Source organism: Leptosomus discolor, chromosome 1 (genome assembly GCF_034619465.1).
Source record: "Leptosomus discolor isolate bLepDis1 chromosome 1, bLepDis1.hap2, whole genome shotgun sequence".
NCBI classification, from domain to species: domain Eukaryota; kingdom Metazoa; phylum Chordata; class Aves; order Leptosomiformes; family Leptosomidae; genus Leptosomus; species Leptosomus discolor.
Window position 1 is genome coordinate 57266692 of NC_141391.1, and position 17681 is coordinate 57284372.

Sequence of the window (17681 nt, forward strand, 5' to 3'; positions counted from 1 at the left end):
GACATTTTATTTAACAAGCTGTAGAACATCTTTCACTTTGTTAAAGTAGAACTCAGCATGCTGGGGGAGAAATACAAAAATCCTTATCCTGGTCTGGCTGCAGGTGTATCCAGGACCAGTTCAGTCCACAGCACAATTAAATCTATTCTAACTTACTTTGGAAAGCCTATGAAAGTCTGTTGGGAAGAGTGACACCAGCAGGGACAAGGGTGTCCACAGTTACAATCTTCCCCATATAGAATGTGTCTCTGACCTGAGATTTCAGTTTTCTGTGAAGACTGTAGCTGCAGTGGCTGCATCATCCCCGTGGAGTACATAGGCTCAGCAGGGTGGGTGGTGTTGTGGCCATTGATTGCATCACCAGAAGATCCATGGAAGCACCATAGATCCGGATTCCACCCAAAAAAAGGCCAAAGCACACTTTGTTGTTTTATGCATGAATATCACATCCTGACACGCGGTCACCGTGCAGCCACAGTACCTGGAAGCACTGCAGTTTCAGGTTGATATACAGAGTGGATAGAGGAAGGGGTTACTCCTTCCTGTGCCTTCCATTTAACATAAAATCTTCAAGCTGAAGATATTAAACTGATAAAAACAGATGATGCACTTGAACTTAGCCAACAGCTAGAAAGTGTTCATCTGGGACAGGGGCTTCAGTGCATACTGCAGAGCACTTCCGTCCCACTGAGGGTGATATAGGATCCGTGCTTTCAAGGCTGTTGACAGATCTAAACCATAACACATAAATGAGTGATTTCTGCACTTGAGAAAGTGTGAACTGTAAATCAAGACAATTGCAGTAGTTTGTAGTAATAATTGAAATTGTTGGGTTTTAAATTACTACAGCAAAATGTCTGAGCAAAAGAAAATAATCTTAGGCTATATTTTTTCACAGTTTAATATCTTCTTTTAATTTTCACATTTATAGATCTGGCACCTTTTAGGTCCTAGTCAGTCCAACAGAATGCATTTTCTTGCTCAGTTTTGGATAAAGAAAAAAAATTTAAACAACATCTTACCTGCTGAGAATTTATGAGGAAGAAAATATTAAAAGGAATGTTTTCATATGCTTGTAGATTTTATTTCTGATTTGTACATCAACCTAAAATTCACAGTAGATTAAATGGATATTTAATAGTCATTTTCACATTTAGTCTATCTCTACATAAAGGAAAAAGTAAATCTGATTGTCAGGTATATTTTTCTAGCATAGGTTTTGATCTGCTTCCTGCAAGTGTGAACAAATAACCAGTTTAAACTGAACAAATTTTCTTTCATTGGGTACTTGCTTATTTCAAACCAATGCTACAATGTCCTTAATTTCCATTAGAATATTTTCCAAGAATTATAGCATAGAGCCATTTTACTGCTGCAGTTAACCCTTCTGTTAACTATCAGGGAACAAGACAATGCATACAATTTTGCTATATATGTAAACAACTTTAGGTTTTGTATGTTTATGTGGACATGAGTGTGAAGGAGAAAGAAAGTTGGATCTATCACACAGGCCTAGTTTGTTTTAGTAGAATCCAATGAAACATTCCCAGGGAAATTACATACTTGACTTTATATCATATACTCATCCAATGTTAGTACTTTGGACCATGTTTTTCTTTAGTGCACAGCTCAGAGACAAAACACCGAGAAGAATCCCTCCTCTTACTGTAGAGACATTAATTCCCCTAACCTCGATTTAATCACATTCTTATGTTTGTCTTATAGTGACTTGGAAGTAGACACCAATGAGGATCCCTTTGTTGTTACATTTTGAGTCTATAGGGAAGGAGTTATCAGAAAGAGATTTAAAAGAAAATAAAATAGTGCTTAAATGATGAGTTGAAGATGCAAATTTACTTTCTACTATGCAGTTCCAAAAGCTGCAAGTGCAATACTCAGCAGAAATGTGGGCACATATCCCATATACAGGTCATTCCAGACCATAGTCATCATCCCAAGGTGCACTTGAGCATCTGTTAAATATTTTATATATGGTATCTATATTTACAAGTAGCTTTGTGAAAATCTATCAAGAGCATTTGAAAGACCATAAAAGAGGAAATATTAACATGGAGCTATAAGGTGATCTCACATGATTTGGGCCGATACAATGCAGTGAGTATTTATGGATCCTATAAATAGATGGTGAGCTATTTATAAAGCATCCCTCTGCTTCTGTGCTACCCTGAATATATTACCAAGACATTGTGTATTGTATTGAGGAGCCTGTGGTTGATTATTAGAACCCAGCAATATATCTGACTAGATCCTTGCTGGGGTACCTTAAAGATCTGACACTCTTCTTCACTTTAGAAGTCAGGAAAATAGTTTATGATGTTATCTTTCAATCTCTGTATTTGCATATGATCCACACAGAGTTCGTTTTACTGTCCTGTCTGTTGTGCTCCATCTTGTGCTTCATTCACATCATGAAATGAAACTGGAGCATAAGCAAAGCGTTATCATAGAATCATAGAATTGTTTGGAAGGGACCTTAAAGATCAGCTAGCTCCAACCCCCCTGCCATGAGCAGAGACACCTTCCACTAGACCAGGTTGCTCAAAGCCCCATCCAGCCTGGCCTTGAGCACTTCTAGGGAGGGGGCAGCCACAGCTTCTCTGGGCAATCTGTTCCAGTGTCTCACAACCCTTACAGTAAAGAATTTCTTCCTAATACCTAATCTAAACCTACTCTCTTTCAGTTTGAAGTTGTTACCCCTTATCCTATCACTACACTCCCTGGTAAAGAGTCCCTCACATCCTTCCCGTAGGCCCCCTTTGAGTACTGGAAGCCTATTATAATGTCTCCCCGCAGCCTTCTCTTCTCCGGGCTGAACAACCCCAACTCTCTCAGCCTGTCCTCACAGAGGAGGTGCCCCAGTCCTCTCATCATCTTTGTGGCCCTCCTCTGGACCCACTCCAACAGGTCCATGTCTTTCTTGTGCTGGGGGGCCCAGAGCTGAACGCAGCACTCCAGGTGGGCTGTCACAAGAGCAGAGTAGGGGTGTCACCTGCTGGTGACACTTCTTTTGATGTAGCCCAGGATACAGTTGGCTTTCTGGGCTGCAAATGTACATTGCCGGGTCATGTTGAGCTCCTTGTCAACCAATATCCCTGAGTCCTTTGCCACAGGACCTTGCTCTAAATCTGTTGTGTCCCAGACAAGCAACATCTTCTTTCTACTGGACTGGAGGATCTTCAGCGTATACTCTGTCTTTAAAGCAGGCTTTTCGTTACTTTCTGAAGTAATCACTGTATTTTTCTACCCATCTTTTCTCTGACAAGGTGTGACCAGCTTATTGCTAACAATCAGATTTAATGTTTCATTTCAAAACCCAGCACTCATTGTTATTTGGTTTTTTGAATTTCATGGAGAAGGAACAAAAATATGGGCAACTTGGAAAATTATGTTTTGTTTCTATGGAGATTTCTTTGCTTTTTTTCCAAATAGCCCAGGGTTACTTATGGTATTTTATCCTTTGAACTCACTTGAGAAATGTTCAATGTAGGAATATGATAAAGGTTATGAAGTACAGAAATCTATCAACCTTGGAATTGCCTGCTTTGCTATCCCTACAATTTTATTGCTTTCTCTAGTAGAATACCCTCCTTTTAGTAATAGTTCACTCAGTCCCTACCCTTTAGTCACTGCCAATATGCAGCCCAGACAATTCATCAGTCATGCGGGAAGGCATCTGTAAGGAAACTGCGTATCCTTACTTGCTGTGTCTAGGAGATCACATTTGTCAACAAGTTGAAATAGTGATCACCTTACTATAAACTTTAAAGTGTCTTTTGTATCATGACTCCATCCATGTTTCTTAAAGCAGGAAGGAGCTGGAACACGTTGGGTCAATCTGTTATCACTTGTCACCTCAAATTATTTCATAACTGATCATTGACCAAGTCTTCCAATATTACATATGCATTTACTTCTTTCTCATCAGAGCTAGTGTGTTCTTGCTGACACCATACAACTAAGACATCCCACAGCCTTTTGCACCACCCTGAGCTCTGTGCCCTTTTTAAGTCAGTAAAAAAATGCACAGGTCAGTGAACAGCAAACAAGACTTGTGAGTACTTACGAGTGATCAGAACAGTTTTCCTGCTCTCCTTCTCTCTATTTGAGAGAACTGATTTTCTTCTCAGGTGCTTTTCTATCAGCAAAACTGCTTTCAGGTGTGTAGTCTGAATTTCAGACTTCTTGGGTGTTGTAAGTAGGACTGACTTTACCATTCCTTACATTATTTTCTTACCCAGCTACTGCTGCACAACATGCCTAACTGCTCGATTTGATCATTATGTCCTGCTGTGGCAGTTCTCTGTTTCTATCTCAATCCTTTCTCAGAGATTTCTCTTATTCTTATCTGGGGGTTTGATTTCCAGATTATCAAGGACCTCCCTTTCTATTTCTGATTTGTACCAGGGCAATACTTAACCTACTTCTCTGCAACATTTTTTTTTCCTCCCAGTGAGCACAAAGACACTTTTGCTTGATTATAGAGAGCCTAGTCTGGCATTTTTTCCTTATGATTCTTTCTTAATGCCTCTTTCAACTTGGCTTTTCTTCTGACTGTCCTACAAGGCAACTATACATCAGTACAGCTGCTCAGTTACACCCTCCTCCTTTTCCAGTTCGAAAAAAAAGTGGATTCTTCTTGCTTAACTTTAAAATGTGCATGAAGATATTTGCACATGGATTAGGGTTTAGGTGATTAGGTCATTATAGCACCACAAGACAGAGTAATAAGCACCTATTTTAGATGCCTGTTTTTAGGTTGAAGTGAATCTGTATTGTAAGGGAGCGTAGGTCAGATTTTGATATCTGTGTCTAGTTGAGCAAATCATACTAAGGACCTCTTCTAAAATTATGGACTTTATATATTTTCTTTTTGCTTCCCAAATTATTTGAAGTAGCCAGTTTCAGGGTTTTTTTTTTTTACTCCGTTGCTTACAGTCATGTCCTATTCCATTTTCAACACCAGGAAAATTTAGCACATGTTTTCTTTTTAAATCAAGACCCTCTTATCTGGTGGAGGCCCAAGACATTTCTACACCAGGCTGGAAGAAATGAAGACACTCCCTTTTAAGTGAGAACCAGTGGGGATTTTTCTCTATGAAGAAAGCAGAGGAACTAGTTTTTATTAAGAGAGTGTCTTAAGGTTTATGTTTCAGAAGAGATGGTGGGATTTGAAAAACCTAACAGCTGTGAGATTCCTTCCTTATTTCTGTGTAACAGAAAAATTCTCATCTCCTGGGATTGGAAGGAAGAAATTATTTCAAAGATTTTTCACCTTAGCTTTGCCCTTGAAGTGCTGGGAAAATAACAGATGGAATACATACCTCAAATTCTATTTAATGTGGGCTTACTCTAATAACAGATGAGAAAGATAAATATTTTTCCAGAAAATTTGCAGGGCAGACTTTTCAGCTTAATAGTATCTCATAGGATGTAAACCCCCATATCCTGGAGTATTTTCTGAGCTTAAACTATTTTTAGTCTAAGAAATTCTCGGTTTAATCATATTTATAATGAAATAACATTTTTCTACCCAGGTTTTTTTTTTCAAATTGATTATGCCTCTGATAGGTAAAATGGGATTTAAGAACATTTTAGTATTTACATCTGAACATTCAAACATCTTAAATTTAAAAAGAAAAAAATTGCTTTAAAGCATCACTCAGAAGTGACTCGAGATTAAAAAATAGCTTTACACAAAATATCCTTGTGACTGCATCTTTTCAAGTGGTTTTCTAAATTTGGATTTTCTGAATTCAGATAATCTGATAAGTAATTTTCCTAGTTTCCTAAAAATAGGAGAAACTATTCTTTTCCACTGTAAATAGAGATTTGGCCTTACCCAAGTAAATGCCTGAACTTTGTCTTTGTGTATTTTTTCTCGACTTCTCTGGGGAGATTGTGAAATTCCACAACCAATCTCTCCAACAATGATTTATTATTTGATGTACAACCTCCTGATGTAATCACTTAGAGACTTGCAGTCTTTATTTTCATATAGCCAGTTTCAGAATTACATGTTGTGATAACTTAGGCAAATCATAGATAAGAGTTATAGCTATGAGTACTATTGAAAAATTCTGGTGCATAACTTTTAGGATTTTACCCATTTAAAAACCTTCAAAAATTTATCCACCTTCCAGAACTATATACATACCAGAACACGACTATAGACATACTGAGATGACTAAATAAGTATGAAAATGCCTCAAATTTTAATAGACGCTGGAAAGAAATCCAGTTGCCATATTTCTCATTATTTCAAAATCACAGATAATGGAAAAGGATGTCTCAGTTGGACAAGAACAATGGCTAAATTTTCTTCTTCTTTTAGAAATATATTAGGTGGTTCCTCTGAGTTGTGGTCGGGTAAAAGTGCTTAATGCTGCTCAGTTTGTATCAGATAGTAAATGTGTAGTTTCTTTTTTACATTATAAAACTTTTATAGGGTTCAACTATATTGCCCTAAAATTGTTTCTAACAGTTTAATAAGCATATTCAACTATAAATTATACATTTTCTAGATAAACATTTTATTGATTATGAAAATATTAAAATTATATTTACCATGTTTTATCTCATCATATTCTGGAGATATAGTGTCCCAGAACTGTGGGTGTCTTGCAGCTGTTTAACTGGTTGTAGTGTTTTACTTTTGTTTTGGTATAATTCAAGCACAAGTTCAAAGATAGTAGTACAAGGCTGTAGTATTCAAACCAGGTCTTCTACTTTTCAGTCATTTGGGGTGCTATGAATTGTTAAAAAGATAGCTATTTTTATCTTTAGGAGGCTAGTATTAGACTAGACTTTTGGTTGATATAAGCAAGTACTCTCGAATTGACCTTCTACAACATAAATTCACAATTGAGTATGGCTGATACAGTATTTCCATTTTTATATCAGATTGTGCTATAAAAGCAGTGAACTGAGATCCTAGCATCTAAGAGCCAGACTGAAACAATGAGAAGTACTTCAATAAAACATTCAAATATCTTATGAATATTTCCATGTAGTTCTAATTAGATATGCACAAGCTTATTTTCAGCCAAAATCTGCTGAAAAGATCTAGATTATTACATGAAATCAGCAGTAATACAGTGCTCGGGAAAATAACCGAAATATGGACAAGGAGAAAAATTAATCACTTGGATCCAACAGTGAGCATATCTTGTTTGAAGAAAAGAAAGAGCAAAAGAAAGAAAAACATCATTGCCAGCTAATACTTTCCCCAGTATTAAAAACAAACAACAACAAAAATCAATAGGGAGTAATTGTAACATGTTAAGAAGATAGTGTCAAAGATATATGATGAAAAGTAGTGAGTGACTGGACTGAAATTTAGTCTTCATACTGAAGATAATTAAAGATGAAAGCATAGAAAAATGAACTTGTAGCTCTTAGGACAGCTGATCCAAAGGTTTGGGGCAATCCTGTGTACCCTATAAAGTCTACTTCATGATGTATCTATGTCTGATCCCAGTTACATCACTGTTAAAGTGGGTGATCGGAAACTATGATTCTATGATGGATTTGTGCTTAGGAAAAGTTTCCCCAATTCTAGGCGGTTGAATGCAATAATCAGCAATTCTTAATTAAAAGTTTTTCTTCTTCCTCCTCTTCTAAAATCACAGGCATGAACTTCTAATCCTTATGTCCCTTTTGATTTTAAATATAATTTTGAATAGAAATGCTAGAATTATACTGTGGAGTTTTTTGGACAGAAAGCACTAGAAACAGACTATGGAGTTGTCCAAATAATATATTAACTTTTTGGTGGAAGAATGCGGGGGGACTGCTACTCTTAGTGGAGTTTGCATTTCTCTTGGAGTTGATCAAGACATGTCATATTCAAGATTAAACTCTGACCTGGCCACATATGTAAGCATTTTATTATTATTGCCCTAATCCTACTTGAAACTCTTGAGATAATCAGGCTATGAACAAAAGTATGCTTGGGAAACTTAGCTCATTTTTCCATCATTAATTTGTAGACGGACTACACAGAGATCCAGAAAGTGACTTAAGGATGTCAGTGCCCCAGTTTCTCAGACAGTGGATCGTGACTGTGCAGGACATGTCAGCTTGCTGAGTGGCGAGCTGGATGATTTAACCAACGCACAAGTGCTAAAGACAGGGATTTATTTCAAAATTCTCTCCAATTACAGACCATTTACATGGGGTTGCAGGAATATGCCTCACCCTCCTGTATAAAGCAAAGCATTTGATACCTCATCTTGAACACCAAATGGGAAGGAAGTAGAAGTTTCCACTTTTTATCCAGCAGCCTGGTTGTTAATACATTCGTAACGCTTGTGAGAAATAAAATGCAATTCTCTTCTCCTTTCCAGATTATGGGTTGTTCTAGTGTAGAGACATTTTAATTGACGGATTTTATTATATGCCAAGAAATGACAGGATCTAGAGCTAAGTATGACTTTATGCTGTGAGTTTAGATATGTTCAATATTACTTTGGAAGAACGCTACTACTTTATTACCAGAGAACACATACCAGCTACTTGGGTAAAAAATCTCTTATAAATACAAGTAAAGAAACTGCATGTCGGTGCGTTTGATCCTTCTAAAGGTGGCCAGTTGTTTAACCAGTTTTGTATCAGAAAAAAGATTTATGTTTGTGTACCTGACAAAGCCAAGGCTTTTGATTATAAAAACAGGTCAAATACATAACAGTCTTTGCAAATGCTGTGTTACGAGAGAGTACAATCTCATAGCTTTTACCCGAAGAAGTTCTGTCCTCGATTATTTATATTTGCAAGTTCACCATTGCAAAATCTGTCTTCTAGATGAAATAATATTCCTTCTAGAATTTCTGAAGGGGGAGAACAAGTGTTCAGTAATGAAGCCCTTAAGAATCTTGCTTTTTGGTTTTTTTGCATGTATGCAAAAACATACATTTAGATAAAGCTGAAGCTGTCAGAAAATGTTACAAAATGCAGTAATGTAACATGTCCTGCAGCTACTAGGCTCAATTAAAGCTCAGAAAGGCACTTTTCTGATGTGCTGCATTCCACATACGCTTATACTAAAATGAAGATGTCCTACTCAGTCGGTGAGACAGCATGATATAATTAATGACTCCTCTATAGCAGTTTCCCCAGTTATGTCATTCAGTGTGATCTGATTGATTTATAATACATGATTTACATAAGGACTAGTCATTTCTGAACTTTGAAGTCCATGCAAATTTCTGTGCTGTGATTAGCATAGACCCAATTGAAATGTATTTTAAAAGACAAAAAAAAAAGGAAAAAACCAAGCCGTATCCATCCACAAATGTTAGTTACAGAAAAAAACATTGAAACTCCTAAGCTGAGGAACAGCTCTCCTCAGCAACTGCAGGTTTTGAATACTGCTGAATGAAATGGACATCTGCCTTTTTACTGGTCTGCAGAAAAGTATTGTTAGGTGTGAGAGATTCTGAATGTGTTTTTTAAGATGGGAATGAGAAACAGGCTTTGAAAACACATTTCATAGAATTTGCCAGCAGCAAGAAGTAGCAAGCTGATTATAGGTGGCTGAAAATCAACTTTCTGTGATAATCTCCAGATTTCATGTGTTCATAGGTTTCTGAAATTCTTACGCTCTAAGTTGAATTGGTTTTATGTTTGTTTTTTTTACCAAGATTTCAGAACGTTAAAGTAAAATTTGAATATTTTTTGCATGAAAGGTACTTCAGCTGTTGCTGAGCAGGAAGAAGACCTGACTATATTCTCTGAAAATAAAGGTGGAAAAAAACCAGCTGAAGCTGAGAACTGAAACTTGGCTGCTCACTGAAGGCTAGATTCACAAAGGCACTTAACTGCTGCACACAGCACTTAACTTTTAGTCTTCAGACTTCCAAAGTAGCTGAGTTACTTTATGTTTCTCTGTGTCACAAGTGGGAAGGATTGGTCGCCTAAAGATACATCAGTACTGCTAAGTGACAGGGGAATATGGGGCAAGCTTGAGAACGGGACTCATCATGTGCTCAGGTCACAGCTTAATTGTTAGCCCTCCTCCTGGATGTATTTTGGACCTCTCCATCTGGATCTCTCCACACAGTGCCTGTGTACTGTTTGGAGAACAGAGACTCCAGAAAGCTGCATGAAGATACCTGTCTTGGTTTGGTCCCCTCCCTTCTTTCCAACCCTAACCCAAGAGTAGTTTAAGCACTATCAAACGTAACCTCCTGTCTCACTTCAGAACAAGCAACATTGTATTTAGCTTCCTTTTACTCCCATTGCCTGCAGTACTGCCTCCTATTATTCCAAACACTTTGAGCTGACAAATAATCACACAAAATAATTATTATGTATTTTACTCAATCAGGCACGAGGTGGGACCCAGAGGAGATGTAGTGCCAAATACTATGTATGTGTATGGGATGTGGCCAGCTTGGAGCATAATGTGTTAGCAGCCAGCAATGTGAATGTAAGCCAGTGCCTTCCACTTGGCCTCAGAGACAGCAATTGATCTGTGCTGGTATTTTATTTCACCAGCATAGTGTCTTCTGAAACAGAGGTCTGGAACATTCAGCTTGATCAGCAAGGAGCTGCTTGTGTTGGTCTTTGTCAGAGGCTGATACAGATATGTCAGAGGCTTACATAGAAACTTTCTCCATCTGCTTTCTGCTTGGAATCACAGCTTGGCCTCTTATATTAAAAACTGTATTACTTCTTTCTAAACAAAAGCAGGGCATCTTCCTTTCTTGTAAAATGCTGTTGATGCCAGCATTTTGTAGGGGGGGATATTAAAACATTCAGACAAGATATGAGACACCTAGGTCCTGCTCATTCTTTTGAGTGGTAAGAATTTATCCTGACTACTTCACAGTAGACTGTGTCTGGGCTTTCCTTGGTTAAATGTGTTCTATAATGCAACAAGAATTCAAGATTCACTGGGCCAGTGTAAATAGGTATTCTAACTGGGTTTTAGATTCCTGTCCTACCAGATTTGGGATATGATCTGGACCTCTGGCAGAGAAAGACATGATAGCTAGTTACCTCTCAGACTACACTTGTGATGAAATAAGGCTCACATAAATATTTATGACAATTGATTTATATAAATATAATATAAAGACAGGGACTTTCTTCTCTCCTCTATCTATGCTTTTCAAGAATGAAATTGCCAGGAAGTTTTTGTGCAAGGTCAAGATCCTACAGGTATATGTGCTGTCAGCACAACTACCAAAGTGGGCTTGGGAAGGTGCGGATGAAACAACATGTGGATTCCAGCTGAACTTAGGGGTCAACAAGGTGCTGACAACTTTGCATGGACAAGACTTCTGAGCCTGAGAAGAAACATAATTTTAAGCAAGAGAAGAACTTTGCTAATAAAACTCACAGTGCCCACAGATAGAAATATCTCTGGCTTTAAGCAGCAATTTCAAAGTAATTTTGAAAATTTCATTGTTGAACATAAGTATATGTATTCTGTTTACATCCTGCTTTTGGTGCTAACCTTTTGGCAAAAATGGGCCTGTTTAGGTTTGGAGGTATAAAGATAAAACTGTTGGATAAATGACTCTAAAAAGTAGTTCTGAGCAGTGGAAATATTTCATTTTTGCTGTTTAATAAGGTGAAACTTCCTTCTGGTGAATTTTTAACTCATGGTTCATTTATACATTATTCCTCCATGTGGATTCACAGAATCACAGAATGGTAGGCGTTGGAAGGCACCTCTGGAGATCATCTAGTCCAACCCACCTACTAAAGCAGGTTACAAAGGACTGCATCCAGGCAGGTTTTGAATATCTCCAGAGAAGGAGACTCCACAACCTCTCTGGGCAGCCTGTTCCAGTGCTCTGTCACCCTCAAAGAAGTATTTCCTCATGTTCAGGTGGAACTTCCTATGTTCCAGTTTGTGCCATTGCCCCTTGTCCTGTCACTGGGTACCACTGAAAAGAGTCTGTCACCGTTCTCTTGACCAATGCCCCTTAGATATTTATAAGCACTGATAAGATCCCTGATTGTTTGATATCTGTGAGGAACTGACCTCATGCTTCAGCCTTCTCCTCAATAAAGTCAGTAACAAAGCCTCTCTCCTTTTCTTCTCCCAGTTGTATTCAAAAACTTGTAGGATCTTAATGTACTGAGACCTGAAGTCCCCAGTGAAATTTGATTGAAACTGTCTGACGGTTCAAAACCTATTGGAAAAGGGTGGATAAATATACCTTCACACACACACACTGTCAGAGTGTTGTGCGAGAAAAATGTATTCTCCTAGGAAACCAAGGCAAAAATCACTTCTGAGCATATTCAGAGGAATCTCCTACAACTCTTAACAGAGCTATTTTCATATAACAATATCCAGTGTAAAAAGTATGTTCTCTGAAAATCAGTGATTGAACGTCAGAAAGGAAAAAGAAATTTGAGAGAAAAAGAAGTGCCATTTTAGTACAATCCTGACAATACAAACCACATCAGTCAGTTTAGCGTGTACTATTATAGTGCAAAGTCAGATTTGTGCATTCAGCACAAGTTACCATGAATACAGAAAAAGTTTAATCCCTTCAAATTCATATTAGAAGTGTTACATTTATTCATAACAAAAAGAATGAATGAAAGGAGTGCCATTGCTTTGCACTCCTCTGTCCAGGAATTTTGAAATCACTGAGGAACCTGTAACCCTTTGTCATTGCTCTAGACTGTCATTCTGGCATGAGAAATTTACGCTCCACTGCACAATAAGATACTATTGCAAGTAGTACCTAAAGTCTACTTTTAATCCAAGATAGAATTTCTGGCCTGAAAACGTACATTGTAGTAGTACATATAATTTTAAAAGTCTGAGATGAAACAATTAAATATGGAAATGAGAGGGTGAGGGAAATAGTGTTTACCCAAGGAACTTCATATGGTTGTCAAATGTGACCAATTTGTGTGGTCTAAATTTAGATGTGAAGGATTCAGTGGATGTCCTCCAGAAGACAACTTATCCTCCCCTTCGAGAGGTGGGATAAAAAAATGACGCAAAAAGGACCTATTTCTCTGCATTGAACACAGAATCATAGAATGGTTTGGGTTGGAAGGGACCTGTGAGATCACCTAGATCCAACCCCCTTGCCGTGGGCAGGGGCACCTTCCACTAGACCAGGTTGCTCAAAGCCCCATCCAACCTGGCCTTGAACACTGCCAGGGAGGGGGCAGCCGCAGCTTCTCTGGGCAACCTGTGCCAGTGTCTCACCACCCTCATAGTGAAGAACTTCTTCCTAATACCTAATCTAAATCTGCCCTCTTTCCGTTTAAAACCATTACCTCTTGTTCTATCACTGCACTCCCTGACAGAGTCCCTCCTCACCTTTCCAGTAGCCACCCTTTAAGCAGTGGAAGGCTGCTATAAGGTCTCCCCAGAGACTTCTCCAGGCTGAACAACCTCAACTCTCTCAGCCTGTCCTCACAGGGGAGGTGCTCCAGCCCCCTGATCATCTTTGCTGCCTTCCTCTGGAACCACTCGAGCAGGTCCATGTCTCTTACACTGGGGGTCCCAGAGTGGAATGCAGTGCTCCAGGTGGGGTTTCACGAGAGTGGAGTAGAGGGGGAAAATCCCCTTCCTCGACCTGTTGGCCACGATTCTTTTGATGCAATTAGCTTTCTGGGCTGCAAGCACACATTGCTGGCTCACATTCAGTTTTTCATCCACCAGCACCCCCAAGTCCTTCTCCGCAGGGCTGCTCTCAATCCACTCATCACCCAGTCTGTGTCTGTGCTTGGGATTGCCCTGACCCAGGTGCAGGACCTTGCGCTTGGCCTTGTTGAACTTCATGAGGTTTGCACAGGCCCACCTCTCCAGCCTGCAAGGTCCCTCTGGAGGGCCTACCTTCCCTCCAGCATGTGGACCACAGCACACAGCTTGATATTGTCAGCAAACTTGCTGAGGATGCACTCAGTCCTGCTGTCCATAATGCCAACAAAGATGTTAAACATCAACGGTCCCAATCCTGGCCCCTGAGGAATGCCATTCATCACTGGTCTCCACTGGGATATCGAGATGTTCACTGTAACATGGAAGGCACATTGCTGAATAGATGTCTAGCATTTTGATGACTAAAAAAGATGTGGTGAAAGATCATTAGAAATAATGGAGAAGCCTTATGGAAAAATCTTTCCTTAACCTCCATGCTCCCTCTTGAGGAAAATCATACCCTTCTAGCACAAACTGTAACACATATCACTAAAAATTTATATCTACACACTAATTCCTTCTGTCAGCCATGACCAGTGTTAATGACTTTGGCTGGAAATCCTAAACTCATTGGGTGTCTTTCCATTGATTCTGGTGGCTGTTTTAAGTTCACCTTGTGCAGCCATGTTGTGCCATGCTGGTATGTAAATCAAAATACATTAGACTGTTGTCTATAATGCTTTTTGTCACTTGAGACGTTGAAAGCACACCAAAAAAACCCAACTGTGTCTGATATCTATATGAAATTGTCTGAGAAGACAGAAAGGTATTTTTGTCTGAAGACAGAATGATATCCCTTTTTCATGGTGCAATTCTGAATAGTTTTATAGAAATCATCAAGATTATCCTGGATTTACTGTGCTTTGATAAGGAGGAGAATCTGATCCAGTGACGATGTGACTGACAGTTCTAGCTTAAGTAGGAAAAGCATGGGGTCTCCTCAGAATCTTCCATATTAGGATTAGTCAGTTACTGTCCGGCTGATTCTCTGGATGTTTTTCCTTCACTTTCCAGTAGTGTTTGTGTGGGAGGGCTGGGGAAGCAAGCACTGCCATCAGTAGGGGAGTGTTGATTTTTGCATTCCTGAAAATTGCTCCTGATTGTGCTAAATGAAGATAATTGGCAGGAATCGATTAGTCTCATAGGAGGGTGTTATTAACGGTTGAGCTCTTTTCACAAATTGGCCCTTCTGCACTTATTGCTTGAGAGGCATAATCTCAGCAATCCTGAAATTCACAGAACAGGAGACTGATTTCCTCCTTTTTCTTTTCTTTCCCCCTCTTAAACTCTGCAGGTCAGTCCAACCCCAGGGTGCATCCGGGCGTTAATGAAGATGTTGTACTGCCCTTACTGCAGAGGACTTCCCACTGTGAAACCTTGCAACAACTATTGCCTCAATGTAATGAAGGGCTGCCTAGCAAATCAGGCTGATTTGGATACTGAGTGGAATCTGTTCATAGGTAAGATGAGTTTAAATATTAGTGGAAGGAAATGCTGGTAATAGCAAATATCTGCAGAGTTTTGAGGGGTGAGAAGACACTTTTGGTCAATATTCACAATGAAGCAACTGCAGATACACCTCACTTTCTAACTGACCTTCCTGGCTTGCAGTAAGAAATTACTGTTTCCCCCCTCAAGCCAGTCACATTTTGTATTTCACATTTCAAAATTAATAGTGTGGTGTTACAGCTTCTGAGCTCAATTATTACATGATATGTGAAATGTTGAGAAAGCTTTGGTTGAGGATTTGATAACAAGCTTAACGGGGCAGAAATAGTATGTATTACAACTGAAAACTAGACTCTTGCAAGCTGAGAAGATCATAACATTGTGTAACATCCAGTCAACATAAATCACAACTACTGTTCTTAATTCTGGTAGCATATATGTAAAAAACTTTAAAAGTTGCATAATTGAGAAATTATTAATTCCTTGTTCTTGGTTAAAATATGTTAACGCCTGCCTTTCAGTGTGCTGCATAAGGGTATCGAACATGCCATCAACATGTGAGAATGGAGCATAGAATATGTATTTAAGGAAAACTGCTATTACACTTTTATTCACGTAATTCTTCACTCAAGTAAACTAAGAAAAAACAAGAAAGAAATCTCCTTTAAACAGGCGTTCAGATATCCTGTAGCAAAAAAATCTCCCAGAAGAGTAACATTTAACAAGAAATAAGAGCTTCAAGTTTCTTTTGATGATACACAGGATAGGATGAGGAATTAAACAAGGCTAATGATACTATAGAAAGAACAGAAAAAGCTAGTTACACCAGTCACTAATGAGCATCATAGCCTAGACTGGATTTCAGGAAAATAAAAGCAGCTGGAAAATATGGGATAAAGCCCTCTTTATTGTAACCAAAGAAAAGAAACATTATTTTCTAATTGTGGAAAAACAAAATATGAGCAATCTCATTTTGCTTAATTTCAAACCCCACTGACAAATGTGACTTTGAAAATTTGACTCTGACTCATTCATGGATTTTCACTTTACTCAGCACAGCGGTGGTGCAAGATGGATAGGGAGAAGAAAACAGGATGAAAAATGAACCAGAGTATGAAAAGTGAAAACCAGCATTGGCTGTGCTGTAAAAATAGCATAAGCCAAAAATGCAAACAACTGTAATAAATGATGCAAATAAACATGCCTCCTCAGTCCCTTGTACTGGTTAAAGGAGCTGACATCGGAAGCAAGGCTGTATGGAGGGATACCCGTGGGATTTTTAGTGTGAAAAGAAGAGTCAGTTCATCATCGAAAAGCTAAGTAGGATCTGACGGGAAAACAATGCCAACTTGTTAAAGACATTGCACAAGCTACTTTCCCTTTTTCATTAAAGAATAAGCAAGAGCTGAATTGTGACTAGTTCTGACCAAGGAAAATAATGTGGGCTTTTAAAAACAAAAGAAAACAAAACATTTTAAGTAAAATAAACAACAGAATTTTTGTGAAAGCAAGCACCTGTTCAAATCAAAATCTGGAAGGTGAGATTTAGGGTCTTAAGAGAAAATTTCCTTTTCTGGTGCTTTAAATTCAGTGAGAGTGCTGGGCAGGGTGAGGTATGTGTTGGAAATAGTGGAAATGCTTACAGATTGAGACTTTGAGTCCTTGATGCAAAGCCCTTGTTTTCATCAATGTCTTTCAGATTTTGATTGTTCCTGCTCTCAGAAAAGAAAAATTGTCTGAAAGCTTGCACATTATGTAAAAACATAGTGCCAATTCATTAAATACTGTGTAATACATTGTGTGCTTCCTTAAACAAAAGCAGGCTGCTATGCAATTATCCCTTCAGGTCAGTGATGACAAGGCAGTATAACGTACAAATACATCAAGACATAATTCCTCTTTCTTCTGACCATACAACTTCCTCTCTACAACCTGATGGGCAAGGGAGTAGAGGAGAGACAGATTTTCCTGTGCTTGGAAAAGTTATTCTGTTTTATCCCATTTTTGAGGCCTCTGACAGCTTTGCTGAAAATGAGGGTCCTTAGTCCTTCCTTTATGAAAGATTGAAATGCGGCAAGTTGTCTCTGCCTCTGACAGCTGTCAGAGGCTTTCTAATAACACATGCAATTCCCTTAGTACTAAACACAACAAAACTTCCACTCACTGAATTAAAACGAACGGCAGCACTTTAGAGCACCGCTGAGCTATGAAAGATTGGAAATTATGCATGAGCAGTTTTTATCCCCGTTCTGATACTAGGAACCATGCACTAGGAAAAAAAAAAAAAAAAAAAGATAATTTTGTGCGCTAACAGTCTCTGCGTAGGCAGGAATCCGAAATGTTGGTGCATATTCATACACAGCAAGATAGTTTTGCTTAGCTCATAATCTGTGTATTGCAAGGTCGTTTTGGCAAAAAAAAAAGGAGAAAACTCTCAGATGTGTTTGTCAGTAACTAAGCAAATACTGTAGTTTGGACTGCATGTTCTGGTGTTGTTCTGTAGTTTCTGTAACTGTCCAGCAAAACCCAA

The 17681-nt window shown here is 38.6% G+C and overlaps 1 protein-coding gene across 1 annotated transcript in view; it reads left to right on the forward strand.

Moving 5' to 3' along the window:
- Positions 1 to 17681, forward strand: part of GPC6 (glypican 6) — an 805850-nt gene that overhangs the window by 581604 nt on the left and 206565 nt on the right. The window contains exon 4 of the mRNA XM_086482023.1: positions 14997 to 15162. Within this exon, the coding sequence (XP_086338149.1) occupies positions 14997 to 15162 (166 nt within the window). The remainder of the gene's footprint in view (positions 1 to 14996; positions 15163 to 17681) is intronic.